Source organism: Emericellopsis cladophorae, assembly GCF_022114955.1.
Source record: "Emericellopsis cladophorae strain MUM 19.33 chromosome Unknown NODE_7_length_695568_cov_118_814649, whole genome shotgun sequence".
Taxonomy (NCBI): domain Eukaryota; kingdom Fungi; phylum Ascomycota; class Sordariomycetes; order Hypocreales; family Bionectriaceae; genus Emericellopsis; species Emericellopsis cladophorae.
The window spans coordinates 430906-452987 of NW_026250932.1; the positions used below are offsets into that span (position 1 = coordinate 430906).

The following is a 22082-nucleotide window of genomic DNA, read 5'->3' on the forward strand; positions in this document are numbered from 1 at the left end:
CGTGAGCTTGTCGTGTGAGAGGGTTGAGCTTGAGGATGACGATGTGGTTAGTCATCCCGTTGAGGTCGCAGCATCTGTTGGCGCGTCTCCATTTGGTCTTCAAACACGCCACAGAGGATATCCGGAAGTGCGAATGCGGGTGCTGGGTTGTGATCAGATGCCCTAGCCTTTTGATGACAATTTAGACTTGTGTAAAAAGTGCAGCGCCCAAGGCATTTAATCATTTATATGTCTGAAAGGACGCTACAGAATAAAACCTGCGAGGGCGGACCCGTGTTAACACACCCAGTTCATAAACAAGTTTGTGAGAGTCGGCCGCGCTACCGTGACTGAATGTCAATACTTCTCCTGTTCCACTTTCCATGGAAAGCAGGACATAATAATACGGTGCTTATCCCAGAAGCCCAGTGTAGTATTTGATAGGCATAATTCGCTCTCAATTTTGTAAAACGCGCCTCACATTGATGGCGCCTAGGGTAGGCAAGTGAACAACCAGCATAGTTACGTTATCGCACCTGTCCAAAACACGCGTTCACGCAAGAACAATCAACAGCTGAGCCTATTCTTCTCAACCGGCACGATTATGCCTATGAAATCCTCAAAAAGCGTGCTTCCAAATTCTTGAAATCTGTCTCAACGTCTGCAACCATCTGAGCGACCCTGAGTCGCCCTTAGTATTTCAACCTGGAAATGAGCCGCGCCACAGTTTCACGAATGAGAACGAGGAGCTCGAGGCCGCTGCCTCCAGTGCGAAAACGGACTTCACAATTGCCGCAGACGAGGACCAGCAGGGATGTCTATTCTCATCCCAGCAGCGACAAGTCGGAGGAGGACTCTGACGGGGATGCTGGCGACCACCAAGGGCCCACGTTGGTGACGGAGCCGGCGGGCCATTTGCTGCACAACGTCGATGCAACGTCTGGCAGGCAGGATCATGAAGACCGAACCGCAGACTGGGTTAACAGCGCGGATGGCAGTTTTGGGTATTTCACTCGCAATCATACGAGTGCCCCGCTGAGGGAGCGGCTCGGGGGCCCTCACGATGCGGACATGGAGCGCACGACAACTGTGAGTGAGAACGGCGGGGGCAACTTGGGACATCGGAAACCAGCGCAGAAGGCGGTAGCTCAGCCCGACTCAAATTCGTTGGGCGAAAGCGACGATACACCGGCTGACTCTGACGAGATGAGATTGGACAGACCAGAGCAACCAGCCGCGCCGCAACGAACAATCGCGGGCATATTCGAGGATGATGCCTCGTCCAGCTATGCGGAGGAGAATCTCATTGGATCCGATGGGGAGTCTTTAGGTCTCGAGAACGAGGCAGCAGAAGACGCGCTCCGAGATGCTCCGGATAAAGATGAAGAGCCAGCCTCAAACCGCTCTCCCCATCACCATTTTACGTTCTTCGCCATCCCTGACAGCCCAGAGCATTGCCGCCAGGCAAATATGGATAGCACTGAAGTAAAAAGTGTTTTGTATCGTATGGGACAATATATGTGGGCTGGAACGGGTCATGCCTGGGAAAGCAAGATGCTCGCGCGCAATGTCACAAGCAAGGCTTCGTCCCGCCATGATGCCGCCAACAATGCGAAGGAGTGGATGCGATGGCACAAGTACGACATCAAGACGGTAACGGCGCGAAATCTGGCGCTCAACACGTACAAGCTCTGGCAGCTTCTGTCGGATATGCCCTCAGCCAGTGATACACGCGCCCATCTTGACTACCTGCGCTCGAAACACGTCTCACACGATCTGAAACGGTTGATGCTCGCCATAAGTCAGTCAGTTAATGGGCTGGTCTCCTACCCGACAATGATAGAGGGTGAACAAAGGGAAAAGTATAGGGGATGGAACCTCAAGGTTTTGCAAGACATCCGCCAGAACATCGTCCCCCTTTTGAGTCTTGTGCTCAAGGTGGCCTTTGTTCGCGGGTCTACAGTTGAACATGCCGACACGAGGAACGTGCCCCGGATGGGTCGGTTCTCATCGCACGGGTTGCAGATGCTTCTTCGCATTGCTAGATGGCTACAGCGACTTATTGAAAGAGCATTCGATGATCGCAGCGAAGGAAGCAACGTATGTGACGATGTGACTGACCCGCCACCGCACCAGATACGAATGCAACAGGGACGCGCAAGAACACGCCGTTGTGTTCGAACCTTCATTGAGCAGGTGTGTAAGGCCACGGAAGAAGTCGACGACAGAGCAAGCGAGAGGGGAGCCCAAGCTGCTACTGTTGTGCATCATTCTCGGGGCCGCAGGCGTCGCGCAGAGTCCAGACTGGAAGAAGAAGAGATCAAAGCCAGGCTACGGCGATTCGAGGAGAAGACTGGGGGCATGTATCAAGGGATGGCTCGGCGCAAGAAGCTAGAACGACTTCAACAAGCTCGCGCTGTGTCATCAGCTACCGTTACCGGGCATAGGGAGGATGGTTTCACCCGCGCCACGGTTGGTGTGGCACCTGCCCGGAGAACGTGGGAAGATCTGCCTCCACCGCCGGATTTGAGAGCTGTACAGAGACTGAGCAGCAGGGAGGTGTATGCTTCGGAGAATGGAGGATGGTTTTACGAGGAGGACAAGGCATTGCTACGGGAGCTTCGCAATTCTCGAGGCTCGCCTAGGGCTGAGAACGTGCAATGCGTATTAAAGTATCGGCGTGAGAAATCCGACATTATCAAGAGACTGAGAGAACTGGAGACATTGGCAAAGAGGGTTGCTGAGGAGAGGGGGATTGGCATTCAGGAGTAGGTACAGTCTACGAGATTGGCGTTTAGGAGGTATGTTCAGGACAAGATACCTACTTGTACACATTCGAATTTCGAGCGTTGTATGGCTCCGTCTAGTTTGCGTCATGCATGGCCTTGTAGATATCTGTCGTGAGTGAGGACTGGAATGTGGCTGACGGCAAGCTCTCCAACGCGCGACGGACGGATCATGAGGGGCGGGTCGTCGCGTCCCGGCGCGTCTCCTTAAGTTCCCAGAGCTTGTGACCCGGAGAGCTTGCGCTCCACGAATGGCTTGCACAGTGTCAGAGGTACCTTGAGGAGCTGCATATGCCTCCAGCAACAATCACACGCATGTTCACTGGCAATCCTGCCCTCGTCGTGCTCGCCAAAACAGTAGGCGGTGACGATGTGCTGGCCAGCTCACATTGTTCGAAGTTCAGGGGTCTTGGATCCTCCAGGCCCCTGTAAATAAGCGGGGCCGCATATGAACCACCGCCGAAGCCATGACGCCCATTGGCCACGATACCACTGTGACTGCGCTGGCGGGCATCTCAATCTTTCAGGTCAATCTTCCATTTCAGCCCAGTCCTTTCCTCCCGCCTGACCCCTTCTCTTTCCCCCCTCAACCCCGACAAGACGACAACTGGCATCCCTAGTCTTGAGGGATAGAACCCATACAGCTTGTCTTCAGAATCTCTGCATTAGTTTGGCGAGTCGACAGCCGCGAGCTATCTCGGTACGTGAGCATTCAGGGATACCAGCAGTGTGCATCTTTCGCTAACCAAGTACCCCTTCTCCCTCCAGACCCTTCACCATGGCCGACATTGAGAACTTTGACGTCCCCAAGGCTGAGGAGCAGGATCCTCAGCTCGTAGAGGAACAGGAGGAGCAGCCCGACGACACGGCCATCGAGTCTGCCTCGGACGTGCCAAAGGAAGAAGATCAGGAGGCCACCCCGATCCCTTCGTCGCCCGATGCCAGCGCCTCCGAGGCTCCCACCCCAGCAGACAAAGCCAATGGCGAGGCCAAGCCCACGACAACCTCTACTGTCAGGCGTCCCGCAGGCGCAACTACTGGCACTGTCCGCCGACCTGGTACTACGACCACGACCACCACGAGGACGGCTGGCACGGCAGCAACGGCTCGCGCCACAGGTGGTCTAAGCAAGCCCCCGACGCGCCCTCCCACCACAACCACGACAGGCGTGCGCCGCCCAACGACGGCTACCTCGACCACGTCGTCCCATCGCAGCCGCCCTAGCGTCAGCGCGAGTGAAGATGAGCGCAAGCCTGCTACTTCCACCACCGCTGCCCGCCGCACCAGCAGCATCATGTCGAGCCCTGCCAAGCCGACCGCTACGCGAACACCTGCTGGCACGACCGCTTCGGCGCGCAAGCCTGCTGCGGGCACGATGTCGTCCGCGACATCATCGAGAACGACGACAGCCCCCAGGACGGCCACAGCCGGCGCGGCGAGGACTGCAGCAACCCGCGCTCCTGGGACCACTGCCTCGGCTACCGAACCCAAGAAGCGTCTGTCCACTGTTGGTGTTACCCCAACCACGCGCACGACGTCGCGACCTGCTACCGCTTCCTCGGACGCGGCCAAGGAAATTGATGAACTCAAGTCCAAGGTCGCCCAGGGTGAGACTGAGATTGAGGACCTCAAAACCCAGATCAAGACATCCGAGGAGAAGCTCGCCGAGCTGAGCGAGAAACAGAACGCTCAGCCCACCGAGGAACTGCAGGACGCGACCCGCAAGGAGGGCGAGGAAGCCATTGCTAGCCTCCAGTCCGAGCACGAGGCTGCCGTCGCCGCTCTTGAGTCGCAGGTGGCTGAGACCAGCTCCCAGCTCCAGGCTGCTCAAGCCGAAGTTGAGCAGCACAAGGCCGATCTCGCAGCCGCGCAGGGCTCCAAGGACGCGGTGCAAGCAGAGCTCGATGCTGTCAAGCAGTCACTCGAGACATTGCAGACCGAGAACGACGAGAAGCTCAAGGCTGCCGAGGATGCTCTGAAAGAGGCGCTGGACGAGCAAGCTGCCAAGGTCGAGGAGCTCACTGCTTCCTTGAATCAGCAGCATCAAGCTGCTGTGGAGGCTCTCGAGTCTAAGCACAAGGAAGAGCTTGCGCGGGACCAGTCGGATGCGTCGTCTCATGAGACTGCCATGGCTGAGCTCAAGTCGAGCCATGAAGCTGCCCTCGCTGAGCTACAGAAGAAGATTGACGAGCTTACTGCTTCTCAGTCCGCCGCCGAGGCGGCCAGCGAGGAGAAGATCAAGGCCGAGAGCGAGGCTCACCTTGTCAAAGTCACTGTCCTCGAGGGCGAGATCGCTGAGCTCAAGGCCAAGGCAGAGAGCGCAGAGGCCGCTGCTGAGGACGCCAGGTCGCAGCTTGAGTCTGGAAGTGGCAATCTCGGCAAGCTGCAAACGTCCTTGGCTGAGAAGGAGGCCGAGCTCGCTGCTGCTAAAGACGAGCTCTCTAAGGTCAAGGAGGAGATCTCCGCCTGCCAAGCTCAGCTCGCCGAGGCGCAAGCTAGCCTTGCCGACAAGGAGAAGGAGATTGCCGAGATCAAGAACAAGCACGAGGCACGCATGCTGCAGCTCAGCAAGGACTATGAAGCCGAGATTGACGAGGCTAAAGCAGAGCCACACTTCAAGCGTCAGTTCGAGGCTCTGGAGCTCAAGCACAATGACCTGGACAAGAGCTTTGCCGAGGCCAAGGAAAGTCACTCGGCGGCCATCGCAGCAGCCAAGGCTGAGCACGAGAGCGCTCTGGCCGCCCTTGAGACCAAGGAGATTGAGCACCAGAAGGCTCTTGATGCTCTTCGTGCCAGTCATGCCGAGGAGCTGGAAAGTGCCAAGACCGGTGCCTCCAGCGACAGGGAGACCCACTTGGCCGAGATCGACGCCCTGAAGAAGCAGCATAGCGAAGAGCTGAAGACTCTCAAGAAGGAAAGCGAGTCGAACGTGGCGAAGGAGCTCGAGGCACTGCAGGCCTCCCACGCCGAGGTACTTCAAGCCATCGAGAAGGACAGCGAAGGCGAGAAGCAGAGACTGCTGGAGAACCACCAGGCTGAGCTGGCCTCGGCCAAGATAGCTGGCGAAGGTGCGCACGCCGAATCCCTCAGGAAGCTCCAGGACGAGCACGCCGCCAGCAGCGAGAGCGCCAAGAGCGCACATGCTGCTGAGCTCGAGAAGGCAATGGCAGAGGCTGCTGCCTCGCGAGAGGCCGGCGAGGCCCACGCTAGCGAGATGGAGAAACTCCGTACCGAGCTTGCGGCGGCCAAGGATGCCAGCGCGGCCGCCGAGAGTGCTGAAGTTGCTGCTCTGAAGCAACAGCTCGAGGCTGCCCACGCGGAACTGGAGAACTTCAAGGCAGAGACCGAGATGGCCATTGAGCGGGCTGTCGAGAGCTCCACGGTCGAGCTGGAGGAGAAGCACAACAGCGTTGTCGAGCAGCTCATCAACCAGAATGCCGAGGCTCTTGACAAGTACAAGACGGAGCGGTCGGACTATGGCAAGGAGCTTGAGGCTATGACGGCATCGCACTCCAAGGCCCTCCAGGATGCCATCACCGAGTACAGTCAGCGCAGCGACTCGTTGCAGGAGCAGCTCAAGGAGGCTTCCCTGGCCCGCGACGCTCTGGCCGAGCAGCTGCAAACCGTCCAAGAGACCCTTGACAGCTCCAACGAGGAGATCAACAGCCTCAGCCAGCAGCTTGCGCACGAGAAGATGGAGCGCATGACTGCGCTGGCGGAACTTGATGCCGCTAAGAGCGCGAAGCCCGACACGAGCGAGTTGGATGGCCTAAGGCAGCAGCTGTCGATGGCCGAAAAGTCACACGGCGATGCCCTGGCTTCGCGCGACGAGGAGCTCTCTGCCGCCAAGGCCTCGCTTGAGGCAGCCCAGGGGCAGCTCTCGTCCGTGACAGAGGACCTTGAGCTCGTGAAGAAGGACCTCGAGGCGCACCGCGCCGAGGCCGAGGCTAAGTCGAAGACGGCCCAGGCAGACTACAAGGACCTGAACGAGAGCATGACGAGCATGGTGGAGGATGCGCAGAACAAGGTCAAGCTCATGCAGACGGAGCTCGACGAAGCCAACAAGAAGGTGGGTGACTTTGAGAGGAAGCTTGAAGAGCTGGATGCCCAGCTTAAGGTCAAGGATGCCGAGATTGCCGAGGCAAAGGTGTGTCTGTCCAGCGTATGGTTCATATAAATGAGATGGCTAACTCGACGATTTCAGGCAAATGCCCCCTCAAAGGCCAAGGGTCTTGCGGACAGCCGTTTTGCCAATGATGACGACGACGACAAGGCCGAAGGTGAGGACGAGACCGATCACGACTCTGCTGCGTTAGCCTTGGTGCGCAAGCCCCGTGCAAGGCCAGCTTGTTGACTGATGAGCTCTGACTGACTGTGTCTCTACAGCTAAGTAAGGCCCGCGAGACGATGAAACAGATGGGCACCCTCGATCGTGAGATGAGGGAGCGCAACTTGAGGTGAGTTGGGACGCCATGAGCAATGTGTCGAGAGGAGACGATGGATGCTAACAGACAATCCCACAGGGCGCTGGGCTCCATCACAAACTCGTCGCAACAACCAACGGAGAAGATGTGATCTCTGCGTGTGTATATGTCAAATAATTGTTAATACCCCCTAGCGCTACTTGTGCTCTTGTATCTACTCCTCTACTTCTCTGCCTGCGCTGCGTTCTTTGTGGTCGACGTCAGCATTGGATAAAGATACCCCCTTGTTCTACCATTCATTCCGGTGCGGATTTGGAGATGTGCTTGCGAATGTGAATGAGATCAACTACATCACGAGTTCACTGTTATGTTGACTAGTAGGAATGGCTCCGTCGAGATGTGTGATGGCTTGTTCGTGGACGAGGAGGCGGCCGCGACGAGCCAGTGGCCATCTAGGTAACATGAAATCGACGTGGCCCCTTCAATTAAGGAGGACAGGCTGTGTGCTGTGCAATGCTTCTAGAACCAACGGGTGCAGACTACGATTGGATCGAGATGTGTGAGCTAGGCCAAGCTTTGGGCCAAGCTTTGATGTACAGGGATGGCTGCGCGGTGCCGCCTCTCGCACGCTTCGGTGACGTTGACGGGACGTCTTCAGAGGCCGCCTGCAGCCAGGGTTATAGTACACCTGCGTTGATGATGCAGCCCATCAATGATTACGAATTGAGCAGCACCCCGTGGATAAAGCTTGTTTGAACTTTGGGGTCCAGCTTGGTGATCTTGGCAGGGTATCTTTCCGGTTCATTGACTTCGTGGGACGGGCAACGATGCATCCCCGATTGTAATACGGTGCCCCCTTAGAGTCGGAGATCGCGTCACGAGTACTTAGACAGCGAAGAGGCGCCGTGTTAGACTCCTCGTTAGACTGCCTGTCTGTGCTTGATGGTCTACATTGACGAATCCAGGGATTACCTTGCTGGGTACTTGTAGGATTTGACGGGACAATGATCGAAACCCGATGTCCGTGCCCAGCAAGCCAGCCAATGAGGCTTCGGCAAGCATAATCGTACGGCAACATATGGGTCGATGGCGCTGATGACGTCGCTGTCTGTCGGCATAACTTCAGGGACACTAACGTCATCCAATGCCGCCGGAGTGCCGTCTCCGTGCTGCGTCCGCCTCCATGTCCGCCGGCGAAACTTTGCACGTAGTATGTCACTAGTCAGGACAGGACAGGAACCTAGATTGGAGCAAATGACGAGAATTCAACTTGCAAGGGATTAATTAGGTGTCACTAGCGGCACAACAGATGCTTGTTTGTCCTGGGCTCCGAGCCTCGTCAGCACTCTCCATGCCCTTGAACATGGAGCACAGCCGCCGCAGCTCCAGTCCTGCAGGGTACTGACGCTAACCCACGCCCCTGCCATTCCTCAATCAAGATTCAACTTTCACGACTCCAGTCGTCACTTGCCGCGCATCTCGCTTTTCTCCCATCACCATCTTTTGAATCTCACGCTGCCTTGAAGTGCCCACAACCATGTGCTTCGATTGAAGACATTCATTCTTCTATCTGCACTTCCCCCCCCCCCCCGCTGTTCTTGATACCTTTTTTCCCCCGGGCCTCCACCACATACCAACCTGAGGCTGCAAAGGCCTCTCCCCCTTCACCATGCCGCAGGTAATCCACGGCAGCAGGGCTAAGGCCCAGTCGGACCCCGTGCTGCCCGTCCATCAGCCCACGACACCAAACGGCGACGCCCTTCACGACACTGCGACGGATCGTCCAGGTCAGCAACCCCACACGCAATCCGCCGACGTCATCCCCAGCACGCGCAGCGTTTCCTTCTCTCAGATCCGCCTTGGCGCAAGCTTGTTACGCGGGAGAAGCCATGAAGAGACGGACAAAAAGGAGGCCAAGAAGGCAGGCCAGTATGGCTCAACGACGAACGGCATCGGGTCACCAAGACCAGCCGCGCCGTTGTCCACGCAGGGCAGCAACGACGGACACCGACGAGGCAGCATTTTCCCCGGCCTGACCGCCATCGACCCGGCGCCACGACAGAGCCTGTCCTATGCGCTACGACCGCAGGCAGAGGCCTATTACGACTCGCGAGCCGGCACGCGCAAGGAATGGAAACGACGCGCGAGGACGCTGGAGGAATACTACGAGGACAATCCCGATCTGCTACCGCAGCTGCCCTTTTCATGGCACCATGGCAACCGACGCTGGCGGCTCTGGTTCTTTGCCTTTGTGGCCTTTGTCGACGCCTCGGCCGTCCCGATTGCTCTGTACTATGGGATGAGATACGCGGGCAACGTGGAGAACTATATCATCTTCATCGTCGTCACGACCATTTGGGGCGGCCCGGCGTACCTTGAGTTCGCCATCCGGACTCTGCGGCTGATGAAGAAGGAGAATTTCTACCGACCGCTGGGGACTAAGAGCCGGTGGAGCGCCGATGTTTTGACGTGGGCATCGAGTGTGGCCATTTTCGTCCTGACCGCCCTGTTCATCATTGGCAGTGCCCCGCATGAAACCTGGCTGCGCGTCGTGGCCATGGCGGCGCCCTCGATCCTGTGGACGTATGGAGGTGTCGTGGTAGCAGTGACGCTGCTGCACAAGTATAAGGTCCCGGCACCCTTCCGCTTCAGTTCGACGCCGAAGGGTGGGGAGGTACGTTCACGTTTTCTCTCCACACGGTGCTATCAGAGCTGACACTTTACTAGGTTCTCCCCTGCGTGTATTACTTTATCGAAGACACCCTTGCCGTCAACGGCGGATGTGGCCGGCCCTACCGCGAGGCTATAGCCGCCCGCTACCGCGCATCCCCTCGATTCCGCGAGCTCATGCTCGAGATGTCTTGGTTTTGGGGGATTGGTGCCCTTGTCATGGCCACGATTCTGACTGTAATTGCCGTCATTCCTCCGGTGCCAGAGGACTGGGCCTATGGCGTGTGTTGGACGGTCCCCTTCCTCTGGGGCGTTGCGTGGGGTGTCGCCACAATCTACATTGGCAAGGCTAGGATGGTGCGGGAGAGACTCGAATGGGAGACGGGACGGGTTCCTGGAAAGGACGTGGGGACCACGAGCCCGGTCGTGTCGCCCGTCATGTCGCCCGTCAACTCCGGCGTTGCTTCCCCTCCTGTATGACATCGATTTCTATCTCCCCGAACAGCGAGAGAGGTCTTGTGCGTCTACCGGGTTTCTTCTGCTTTTTCAGCGACATTTGGCACAGAGCGACCGTAAACGAAAGCAATATAGACATTTACTGTTTCTTCCGGGTCATGTTTCTCCTCCCATTCTCGAGCACATTGTCATGATGGCTTGGCCACGGGTCGGGCCATGAGGGCAGAGGGGTGTTCCTTTGGCCCATTCCACTTGGAGAAGTCAGCGTGGAAGAGGTCGACCTCGACGAAGCCACGCTTCGCGTACCACCTGGCCGCGTCAGGGGACGACTCGAGGTACGAGTCCAAGCCGAGCCTGTCTGCCTCTTCGGCTCCCCACCGCAGGAGCATCGACGCCGCACCACGGCCCTGGTGTGCCGGATCGGTATGCAACAGTTTGAGGTCTATCGGTCGTGAGCATCCTCGCATCAAATACAGCAGGGGTCCTCGCAACTTACAGGCGTATGACTTCCCCTCGAATCTCTCCTCTCGTCGCCTCCGCATCTCCCCAAAGAAATAGTCGCACGCCTCCCAATTGCTCCCGGTGCCATAGTCCACTGGCGTGTCGTCCTGTGCCTTGTGCTGAGGCACCGTCCAGAAGAACCACATGCTAAAGGCTACCATGTTTCTCTCCTCGGGAAGCTCCGTGTCAATGACCTTGACCCACTTGCAGGCCGGGTCGGCCTCGAGCTGGGAGACTAGCTTCTCCACGCGTGGGTTGGGCGCATCGGGGGCAGAAGGGGGGAAGGGACCTGGGTAGATGATGGAGCCGATGGGGTTGGGTCCGTAGGCGAGGTTCTCAATGTGAATGGACTGGTCTGCGTCGCGAGGACCAGCGGGAAGGAGCTTGAGAGGCATCGCCAGGTTGTCTGCGGAATGGGAATGTCTAGGCAGATGGGGGGGGTGGATGGTCGCAATAGTTATGGGATTTGGAAGACCTTGTGCCTGGTGGGGTCGTCTCGCCGGGACTGATTTAGATTAGCTTCAAGGTCACCAGTTCAGTAGATTATGGAATACGTAGACTGCATCATGCAAAGGATTGTCACGTATTTCTGGAGCTGCCAAGCAGGTGGGAGCTGCACGAGGATCGGCGAGCCTATTCGGGAAGTACGTTGACTCGTCGAGGCGAGAAGCAGCTACAGCCGCTCGCAGGTCTATTTTAACCTACCCGGGATCACGGTGTGGCTTCGATGCTGTGCTGACATTCTTGTGGGGTTATGTATTATTTCATCTAATAAGACTATATAATCAGACTTGAGAAGTCTTACTTCCAAGTCCGACCAATCCTTCCGACTAGTTTCACAAAACGAGGGAAAGGTACTCGTTGCACTGAGTCACTGTATTCCTGAAATCCGTCGCTTTTCGAAGTATATTTTGTGAGTCGACCCCAGCATTTCATTAATGGTATGAATTTTTCTTTTACTCATCCTGGATTGATTGATGCGCCTTTGAATCAGTCTTACGGTGTTTCGACGTTTGCAGCCATGCTCGTCACTGGTGCGCGCACACACCGCTCTGAAGGGCCACGGTATGAAGTAAAATTGTGAAAGAGCACCTATCGCAAGTGTCTTAAATACACCATCCTACCCCGGTCAGGTAGCTTTGGCGAGTGCAGACATGGCAATCAGTGTAGAGTCTACAATTGGCAGTGTTGAAGCACTTCGGATGGCTGCAACGTTGCGCCGAGACCTCGTCCACATCGCCTTCCTATAAAGAATTCAGGTAATGTCTAGTCTGTTCAATGTTGGTACAATATGTTGGGTTGTCTCTTCTATTTATGCTCCAACTCTGCCGCTCCTTGGTCTTGGTGATTCTGGTTCTTTTGGTCCAGTCTTTTGGCCTGTTGGCCTTGTGACTTCCTCTACGCACTCGACTAACATTGGGTTGCATGGCATTTCTTCATCTGCCCACTACATGCAACAGGCACTACCCCGCTCGGGACCACAATATTGAATATTGAAGATGCATGTGCTTTGGCATGTGTCTCGCTATGTACATACCTATATAAATGGTTGGTTCTGCCGTCCTTGTTGGCACAGAACAACTTGGCTTGAATGCATTGCAACCTTCCCCCTACTTAACCCCTGCGCGCAAGAGACTCGTCGAAACCAATGTCATGTCGGCGTCTCTCAGCATTGGAAGCATCACGCCAGGAGGACGAAAGGAGAGGCGCGTCCTGCCAAATGAGCTACCCCCTGAGCGAAAGCAGGCTCATCGCGAGTTTCACACACTGCTCTACAGCCTCCCGCTTGACCCGCTAGGCATCGTCGATGTCGGTAAGGACGGTGTGCTCCGCTCATTGACCCACGATCGCAAAGTCGTCGCGGCTGTGCCTCTCGAGCCGCGTCTTATCAAGGCCTATCTCGACCTGGACGAGTGGAACGCAGAAGCGGAAGCTCACTATCGCGGCGTGGACGGGACAAAGGTCCCCCGGCCGCAGTGGGACCAACCAAACTCTGACATGCTGCCGTCCCCCCTTGAAGGGCCCCCCTTGGACGAAACCAAGAGACTCCTCGACGAGACCGACATGAGTCTTGATGAGTTTGTTCACTACAATGGTGAACAAGCCCACACGGACACGCGGGATTTGTGTCCTATTGTGGTGATGTCGGATCACAAGATCCTCCGAGAAGACAGATGAGAAGGCTTCGATACCAGCCGTAGGAACATGCGGGCGTTCTGATTCTTCGAACAGAGGATGAGGATTTCCCGTTGGCGTCGGTTCTTAGTAGCTCAATCCATTGGGAAGGTCCTTCTTGGTACTTGACTTGTCACAAGTATCCGTATCCTAGTGTGATGGCATGGTGTGGTCTCGCTCCCAGAAGATTGAGAAGTTGAGGAGATTGAAGAGTGGGGTGCTTTCATGTAGAGAAGACAAACTCGCGCCGGAGGTACGAGAGGAACAGAACGAAGCTAAACAACGAATGCCGCCCTAATTGATGCGGTAAGTGAAGGAAAGGTGACACGAGATCAAAGTCACCGTGTGGTGTTCAGGGGTCACGACTCACAGTTCATGGAGGGTTCATTAAAACGAGCGATAAAATCCAGCCCAGCCGTCACGTCCTGAACTGCGTTGCCTGCGTCTTCTTCATAGTCCATCATCTCCTCGGAGACGTTGGAATCTAGGAAATCATTGTCCCCGACTCGCACCACGTACGTATTCGATACGTTGCTCGTGCACCTTGGTCTTTGACATGTGAAGATATGAACGTACAACTAGTTGAGGACTGAAAACACGGGTAAATCATGGAATGTCTTCAGAAGCACCACCAATACAGCACTTCTTTCGGCTCAAGCCCGAGGGTATCAATAATGTTATCCCCAGCTCGGGCCCAGCTGGCATCATCCGTCCGACGTCTCCCCCCTCAACCCGCGGTGCCCCACAAATATCCGCGTATCGGCGCGCTCGTCTGTCTGGCCGCTGGATTTTGATTTTTTCCGTCATCTACCATTCTACAAATCTATCCGTGCTCTTTAGTCCACGACGAACCATCAACCCGACGACCCTCTGCATCGCTACCCAGGCCACAGCGCACCCAGTCCATCGCGCCGCCATCCGACGACCTCCTCAGCCACCGCCAGATCCGACGACGACAGCGACGACGCCAAACTCCCGTCTACAGCCCTCCTGACCAATCTCCCTCCCCCCCCCATCGGCCCCCAACACATCGTCGCACGTCGCGCACACCCTCCTCGCCCACAATGACCATGGATCACGGCCGCGACCCCTGCCCCTGGGTCATCCTCAACGACTTTGGCGGCGCTTTCGCCATGGGCTGCATAGGCGGCTCCATCTGGCACGGCATCAAGGGCTTCCGCAACTCCCCCTACGGCGAGCGCCGCATCGGCGCCATCACCGCCGTCAAGATGCGCGCCCCCGTCCTCGGCGGCAACTTTGGCGTCTGGGGCGGCCTCTTCTCCTCCTTTGACTGCGCCGTCAAGGGCGTCCGCCAAAAGGAGGACCCCTGGAACGCCATCATCGCCGGTGCCTTCACCGGCGGCAGTCTCGCCGTCCGCGGTGGCTACAAGGCCATCAGGAACGGCGCCATTGGCTGCGCCGTCCTCCTCGCCGTCATCGAGGGCGTCGGCATCGGCATGGGCAAAATGTTTGAGGGCGGCACCAAGCTCGAGATGCCCCAGCCTCCGCCGGGCATGGAGGAGAAGGCCATGTAAGCTGCTGCTGCTGCTTGGGTGTTGCACTGTTTTCTCGCGCCTTGGCTTTCTCATCATGGACATGGAGACTTCTTCCCTCTTCCTCTCACGCGTGTAACTTTTTCTGGGGCGCACAGCTTCACTGTACGACCGACGACATAATCTTCCTCTTATACCACCACCACCGACACCGACACCACCACCACCACCAATTGACACATCTACCGCATTCACATGGGCGTTTCACCACCACTGTATTATAGACAGGCTGCTAGCAGGCAGGTAGCGGGAGGGACTTGATAGACACACCGGAGACTCTGTTGTACGACCAGGAGCGGGCGAGGGAAGGATACAATGAAGCCTTTCTTGAATGAATGACGGATGGGGACCACAAATGATCCGATGTATCGAATGTCTCGTATGCGCACGCAAGTACCGAAACCAATACTACACACAAAAAAAAAAAAAGGTTCACAAATCCGCATCGTCCCCGTCGTTGGTCCATATGCTCATTCGTGCCTTGCCGTGCTCGTCGAACCACGCGCGGAACATGCCGCCGCAGTTGAAATCCATCACGACGTCCGTCGTCGCGTCCACCACACGGCCTGCTGCGTCTCGCGTGACCGTGCTCTCGATGCCAATCATCCCTCCCTGCCCTTCGCCCGTCTCGTCGTCCCAGCGGTTGCCGGCGCTGTGCTGGAGTTCGCCGCCTGGGCCAGCAACGCGGGTGAGCGATGTGCGTGTCGAAAATGGTGCGTAGCGTGCCATGGCGGCGACGCTGCGGGCAGCGCCCGTCCGGAGGAAGGAGTCGCCATTGCCTGTCCCAGAGACGGCCATGCTCTTTGTTGTGATGGTGTCTCTGTTTAGTGGCGCGTACTGAAAAGGGGTAGGCAGGCAATCTGCCAAGATGCCCTTCAGCGCACCTGTAATCTCCATCGCCGTATTGTACACAGAAGAGCTGGGCGAGGACGTCCCCAGTTTGTCAACCCACTCCTCTGCCCAGTATCCGGCGCCCGGGGTTGGCGTATCTCCTATTCGACCGGTGAGCTTGTTCGTCAGGCCACCGGTGCTGGTCGCGACGCAGATGATGCCCTGGCTGTCCACAACCACGGCACCGCACGTCCCCTGGGGTAGATACGTTTCGCTAGAGTATGTGGCGACGCGGCCTTTGCCCAGTCTCGCCCGCGACAGGGAGTGGACGTGCTCGTCCCATCGTCTCTGCGTGAAAAAATACTCGGGGCTAACGAGAGATAGACCATACTGGCGCGCGAGAGCCTCAGCTGTCGGACCGTGAAGCAAAGTGTGGCCCTGCGCGCTCGGCACGTCGAGTCCCTCTTGGGCGATAGCATCTCCCTCCAACCCCAGTAGGTCATCATCTCCTCTCAAGAGGATCTCCCTGGCCAGCAAGATTGGGTTCCGCACGTGCCGTAGGCCCATGACGCCCGCTGTGCGCTTGGCATGGCCTCGCGTGACCATGACGCTGGCTTCCATCTCGTTGATGCCGTCGCGCGTGAAGACAGCGCCCCGGCCAGCGTTGTAGAGGGGGTCATCCTCCAGCAGCTCCACTGCGCGAGATGCAATGTCGAGCGCACTCGCATGCGGGCTGTTCAGGAGACACTGCGTCTTCTGTAGCTACAGGGTGAGGGGGGGTTAGCAGGCTTGTACAGGCAATGAGCACAGATCAGGCGGCATGGACTTGCAATGGAGAGGAGTGATGTGCGGTAGGACTCGTAGATCTTGGGTGAAATGTTGTGACGCTGAATGTTTCCTGCACCGTCGTGTATGATGAGGCGGGGTTTGATGGGAGATGAAGAATTGCGGCGTTTCCTGATCATGATTGTAGTGGTTTCTCATTCTCGAGAAGGACGAACGCGGTCGGGATGAGGTTTAGGTCGGCAGAGCACGAGGGTCTGATATCCATGACACGCGGGGACCCCGCCTACTATAGTACGGGAGGCCCTGTCAGTGCTGGTACTGTCCCAAACTCTGAGATAGGCGACCCTTTGGACAGCACAAAATGAGGTTCGTAGCACGTGGCACATCCAAGGGGTGAGTAAACATACATTTCCATAAACGGTTTTATGCCACGTTGGGCATGTGGTATCACAAGGGTCTAGTAACCAACATTACCCAGATATTCACATACTCGCTCCCAGAAACACCAAGCTCCCAGAAACACAAATCATGATGCAGATTTGAACAAACCTGACGCGATCTTGATCGCTCGGTCGACGTCCTTGGGGCGGACGCCGGGGGTCCTGCCCAGGCAGACGCACCGCCCCATTATCTCCTCCACCAGCATGGGCACACTGATTTTAGTCGCAAAGAGCAGATTCGAAGGATCCCTGTTCACCCAGGCCTTCGGCGGTACTGCCGGACACAGGAATGGATTCAGGCCGTTGATGTCCGGTGCACAGGGCTCCGTGCCGTTGTCAAAGACAGATGTCGCTCCATAGGCAGACCAGTCCTGCGCGTTATTCACCACGGCACTGGATGCGTACACATCGCTGTCAACGGCGTGGACAGGGACGGTGTCTGTGGCCTGTCCATCCGCAAACCGCGCTGGGTTGAGCTCAGCATAGACGAACTCTGCGTTGGCGGGAATGTCGATGCCTAGATCCTGGAGATAGCGCTCCACTTCGTTACAGTCGAGAAAGTCACCTTCAAAGCCCCAGGTGGCCTGAGATTGCTTGGTCGTAGAGTGTGGTTGGTGCTGCCCACTTGCAGACGATGAGGTGCTCTGGTTGTCTTGTTGATTCTTCTTGTCCAGATCGGCAGGGCATAACCTCTGACGCAACGCAGTGAAGCTGGAGAGGACGTCCTCCGGGCTGTCCAGCATCGTGTCGTTATCCTGAAGAAGGGAAAGGAAGTGCTGAAACCCCTGCTCCAGCGCTCTGCGCTGTGCCTTCTCCTCCTTGACTTGTTGCTCAAGGTCGACGATACTTTGTTCCTTCTTGTTGCGGTACTTTTGCTGGGCTACCCGGACCTGGGTTCGTCGACGCTACAGAGAATACAAGATCAGCTCCAGATCCGCACAAGTAAAGCGATACAGACTCCATGCTTACCTCCAAGTATGTTTTGTTGTCGGCCTGGGTGAGCCTTGGCCGCCCACGCTTCTTGGGCCGCGCTCCATCCTTAGTTGTAGCCGTTATCACCACCGACGTATCGGAGTCATCCGTCCGGGACCTTTTCCTCGAATTCGAGGTATGCTGGCCGTCTGCGATCGGCACTGCCGGCGATGGAGGCGTCATGCTGTCCCATGTAGCAACTGTATCCATGTTCCGCTCGTGTGGGTTCTGAAGGCAAGATTGGATATTATTGTGTGACTCTCGTGGGCTCATCGGTTCCACTTTGGGTACTCTGAACTCCTCCTTAACTGGGGGCTGAAGCGCTAGTTGCGGGCTAGTAATCAGTGTGTGGCTGTTGCGAGTTGAAGGGATCCGAGTGGAGATGCGACGACTGAGAATGCAAGGCGTTGCTTTCAATCTGGGCAGAGTTGAAGCGGCGGCTATCTGGCGATGCCGTCGAGTAGTGGTGATGTGGCCGTTGATGATCGTGCCAGCGCCGGTGATGATGGTAGTGATTCGAGAAGTTCAAGTCCAATGTCATTTCCCCGGGCCAGTGTTGCCAGGCCCGGAGCCGTTGACCCAATCACCAGCCGTCGCCCTGCCGCTCTGCACCATCTTGATTCCCGCCCACGCGGATCCTCGGGAAGTGGTGCATCCCTCCCGGTCAATACGTAGACTCGACTGTATTCCAACTTGCATCCTCTTTTGGTCAGCGTTGGTCAGCGTAGCTGCAGGAAGAAGTGTTGCTACCGTCGTCTTCCTGTCGTTATTCATGAGCGGGGCGAACAACCCATTGCATTGGCTCGACGCCAAGTCGCGGTGCGAATGAAAGGTTGCAGGATTCAGAAAATGTACGAGGGTGGCATCAAAGGTCAAAACAATCCCTGGTCGTCTAAAACTCAAAGCAATCCGTTTCTTATAGACCCATACTTTCTGCCTGCCGCCATGTGACATGCAGACGGCCGCATACATGTACTCACGTACTGACGTTATACCTAGCTCACAGACTGGTCCCGAATTTACCTTGTGACTTACAGACTCAATGAGACATCAAGAATAGAGACAGATTGGCAAGACAATGCCCCCTAAGGCTGGACGACTGGACACACGCTCTGATGTGGACAGATGTGCTCGAGAACTCCGTGGCTGGATTTAATGGGAGGCAAATTGCCCACAGTAGGAAAATCCAAGCCCAAGCTTCCGCTTGGGTTTCGTATCTGTGGATATCACAATTCAAGATGCGTGTGCAGTCTATGAATTGTCAATCTGGAAAATCAATGCTGAGTTCAGTATGACCACGGCTAGCGACGACCCTCAACCCCTTGGGGTGCTGGCTGGGAACCTCATAATGTCCTCGAAGAACATCACTAACCAGCCCTTGGCCGCTTGTTGGTCAGATTCGCCACTCGAGGGGAGCGGAGGGGGGATGAGTGACAGCAAAGAGCTAGCATTGGACTGATACTGTAGCTCAAGGGCTTCGGCGGAAGAGACAGTCTTGAGAAGGGTGTATAGTTAGCTGATACTTGTTCTTGTGGTCTAGACCGCCTGTGATCCAATTTCTCGGCTTCTTGGCGTACGTCGCAAACAGAATCCAGGCAACTAGACTAGACTAGACTAAAGTGACTACCCTATACTCCGCGAGCGATCTGGTGCGGTATATGCGTTGTCCAGTTCCGCCGACTCCGACTCAAGCAAAGAGGTGTTTGAACGTTCTCTGCTTGGCGCAGGAAACGGACGGTACTTCCAGCAAATGCTCCAGCCTCGTAGACTCGGTTATGTTGTGGTGGGTCTCGACGTCCTTACCCGTGCCGCAAAACCAAATCCCGGTGTAGCCGCCCGAGAGCCAGGCATGTCTTAGCTTTCCGCGAGTGATTGGCTTTGCTACGCGTGCGAGCTTGTAACAACCGAGACATCGGATACCGCAGGCGCCGCCACTGTCAGGTTGATATCGAAATTACTCCTCGATGATCTTGATATGCTTTTCGTAAAATTGGAGCATCTGTCTGAGCAAGTGGTCGAAAATGGAGCCAAGGTCGGCAGACCAGGACTTCATGAGGAATTTTTAAAGACTGCACTAAAAGACCGTTCTGTGGTGAGTTGATCGTTCTTGACACTATCCGTAGTTTGACCCGAAATAGCACTGGCCTCCCTGGTAGGGACTTGATCCCAAACTCGACCGATAGCAAGATGACACGCTGTTTCCTAGGGCTTGCGACCATACACTACAGTGCTGATAGCCAAAAGCAGTAAGTATATGGAGTGAGACGACGGGGACGTAAGTACACCACCTACAAGACCACGACAAACTTGGATAATAATCCATTATATAGCTGTGTTTATTCTTCAAATGACTCCACATTGCTTCATCGGAATCAAAGCTACGATGATCTTTTAGCCCAGAGCCACAATCAAAGCAGTACCGGCAATGCCCATGCGTACCCGTCTGTCCGAGGCGCCCGAGACGTCTAATAAAGCTAACGTGTTTCACCCTTACATGTTCAATCGATTCCCTCATGTCAGCGATTTCTTTATCATGCTCACCGCATGTCAATGCAGGCTGCTGGCTGGATATTGTCAGTATAGAGCAAAACCCGTACTTACATATAGCAGGCTGCCGTCTAGTTACGTTGCTAATGAATGCTGTCTTGACTTTTTGCAAGACGTGATGCCATCATGCCGCTGAGGCGGTAACCATTTCCCCACAACGGCCCGCCGCCGGCCCCCACTGGGCCCTGCAGGACGTTCTTCAGCCGTTGCGGCTAGCGACATGGATTCAACATACCATGAACATGGAGAGACTGGAGCCTTTCGGGTTGACAGGCTGTGGTTAACCATTAGGGCGCCTGTTCCGTGAGCTGCTGCGGTCTTGAACAGCAACCTCCGCTGAAACACCCCTATGCCAAGTTATTGTGCCACAGCGCTGCGAGATATCGATGAAGAGTAAACCGCAGGAAGCATCAAACCAGCACGTGTGGAGCTCTATGTCTTACTATCACATGAAGCCAGAACGCCTCGCAATGCTAATCCTAAACGCACAACCTTTAAAACCTGACATCCGGATGCTTATGCCGCATGAGCAGATCCAACATCTTTGAACCGTGCTGCGCAACGACGTTTCGCCATGCGGGTGTATCGAAACGATCAGCCCCAGTCGACTGGCCGAATTTGGCCTCGCCCTCTCGCGCAGCCTCGACGCACGTCCTTATACTCTTGCTCTTGACCTTGATCTGGCCACCTTGGCCGCCTTGCTGGTGATGGTCATTGATACTTTGCTGGACTGCTTGGATGCTGGGGTTTGTATCTTCTCCCTTCTCCAGAGCGGCCAGACGCCGTTCCTCCCCTCGTAGATTGACGAGCGCTTCAGCCCGCGCGACAAAGTCCTCGTAGACCCTCTCTAGCCGGTACTCGTACCACAATGAAGTCTTGAGAGCTGTCCACATGTAGGTATCCTTCGCATTGCCGAGCGACCGAGGACCTGGAGAGTTGTCTGTCGTTTCCAGCGGTCCTTGCGCACCCGAGCTCTCGATCCAGGACATCGGCTCGGAATCTGCAATTTCAGCACCTTCCTTGTGCGCCGCGTTCGCCAAATGGTGTTCCCAGACATCTTCCAGGGAGAAGTCAGGAACGAGTGTGTCGGTGGACGCCTTGAACTTTTCCATTGTGGCAAGCCACATTTTCCGTCGCTGCCCATTCATACGATCCAGCTTGGGGTCGTGTGGTTTGGAATAGCGCAAGAACGGAACGCCGTAGCTGTCTGTGACGAATTGCGGCACGCGTCGATCACGGCCCAGTGTCTCCACGGGCCGAGGTGTGCCAAGGTATGAGGGGGGTTCGCCTGGCCCAGAGGTTATGGCGAGCAGAGGACCACGGGGTTCGAACACTTCCTTCGCTGGTGAGTCGCTCCTCTCGGTGGCCTGCCCGGGTGTAATTTGCGTCGCTGCAATATCGGGCGCCGTTGCCTCGGTTCGCTGATTGTCGCGTGCTCGCTGCGAGGCGCGCTGCGAGGCAAGGTCGCGCATGAATGCAACAAGCTCAGCATATTCTTTCGAGTTCGAAGAAGCTGCTTTCGACAACATTGATAGAAACTGGAAGACTTAGTTAGGTGCGCGTCAACGACGGGAAGGGCGTGGCGAGTACCTTGTAGCCTGTCGCCATGGAGGCGTACACCAATCGCAGACTTGTGTAGTTTCTATCGGCCAGGAACCTCTTCCTCACTTGTTTCCCGATGGGATGCCAGTGATTCAGCCGCTGCGCCGGATGCGCATGAATCTGCGCGGCAAAGGGATGTCCATGTTTTCTTGCACCTCCAGCTGGTCCGCGAACCTTGTCGGACTCCTCGACATTTCGTACATGTGGTTTGGGCACCAGTCGCGGGAGCTTCTTCTCCCGCGGCTTGAGATCTGCGGGCAGCTCTACCCTGTGCGCCGTGCGCAGGAGGGCACGATAGAGAGCTAGTGCGGCATGGCGATGGTGGATGTTGCGTGCAGGCACAAAGAAGGGACCCTTCAT

The 22082-nt window shown here is 56.2% G+C and overlaps 7 protein-coding genes across 7 annotated transcripts; 4 read left to right on the forward strand and 3 right to left on the reverse strand.

Annotated features, from left to right (window-relative positions):
• Positions 1–714: 714 nt before the first annotated feature.
• J7T54_005624 (uncharacterized protein) lies at positions 715–7340 on the forward strand (the record flags this gene model as incomplete). The annotated part of the gene is made up of 7 exons (XM_051504062.1): positions 715–1784; positions 2116–2175; positions 2265–2747; positions 3534–6912; positions 6970–7086; positions 7152–7222; positions 7289–7340. 7 exons carry the CDS (start codon positions 715–717, stop codon positions 7338–7340), a joined length of 5232 nt encoding a protein of 1743 aa, XP_051364451.1.
• Positions 7341–8858: 1518 nt separating this feature from the next.
• Positions 8859–10339, forward strand: J7T54_005625 (uncharacterized protein; the record flags this gene model as incomplete). The annotated part of the gene is made up of 2 exons (XM_051504065.1): positions 8859–9863; positions 9917–10339. 2 exons carry the CDS (start codon positions 8859–8861, stop codon positions 10337–10339), a joined length of 1428 nt encoding a protein of 475 aa, XP_051364452.1.
• Positions 10340–10503: 164 nt separating this feature from the next.
• Positions 10504–11211, reverse strand: J7T54_005626 (uncharacterized protein; the record flags this gene model as incomplete). Its single annotated transcript, XM_051504066.1, has 2 exons — positions 10504–10757; positions 10812–11211. The coding sequence occupies 2 exons, from the start codon at positions 11209–11211 to the stop codon at positions 10504–10506; spliced, it is 654 nt and encodes a 217-aa protein (XP_051364453.1).
• Positions 11212–12469: 1258 nt separating this feature from the next.
• Positions 12470–12994, forward strand: J7T54_005627 (uncharacterized protein; the record flags this gene model as incomplete). The annotated part of the gene is made up of 1 exon (XM_051504067.1): positions 12470–12994. One exon carries the CDS (start codon positions 12470–12472, stop codon positions 12992–12994), a length of 525 nt encoding a protein of 174 aa, XP_051364454.1.
• Positions 12995–14055: 1061 nt separating this feature from the next.
• Positions 14056–14526, forward strand: J7T54_005628 (Mitochondrial import inner membrane translocase subunit-like protein; the record flags this gene model as incomplete). Its single annotated transcript, XM_051504068.1, has 1 exon — positions 14056–14526. One exon carries the CDS (start codon positions 14056–14058, stop codon positions 14524–14526), a length of 471 nt encoding a protein of 156 aa, XP_051364455.1.
• A 450-nt stretch (positions 14527–14976) lies between these two features.
• Positions 14977–17783, reverse strand: J7T54_005629 (uncharacterized protein; the record flags this gene model as incomplete). Its single annotated transcript, XM_051504069.1, has 4 exons — positions 14977–16137; positions 16280–16332; positions 16711–17506; positions 17571–17783. 4 exons carry the CDS (start codon positions 17781–17783, stop codon positions 14977–14979), a joined length of 2223 nt encoding a protein of 740 aa, XP_051364456.1.
• A 2831-nt stretch (positions 17784–20614) lies between these two features.
• Positions 20615–22082, reverse strand: J7T54_005630 (uncharacterized protein; the record flags this gene model as incomplete). The annotated part of the gene is made up of 3 exons (XM_051504070.1): positions 20615–21658; positions 21711–21842; positions 21897–22082. 3 exons carry the CDS (start codon positions 22080–22082, stop codon positions 20615–20617), a joined length of 1362 nt encoding a protein of 453 aa, XP_051364457.1.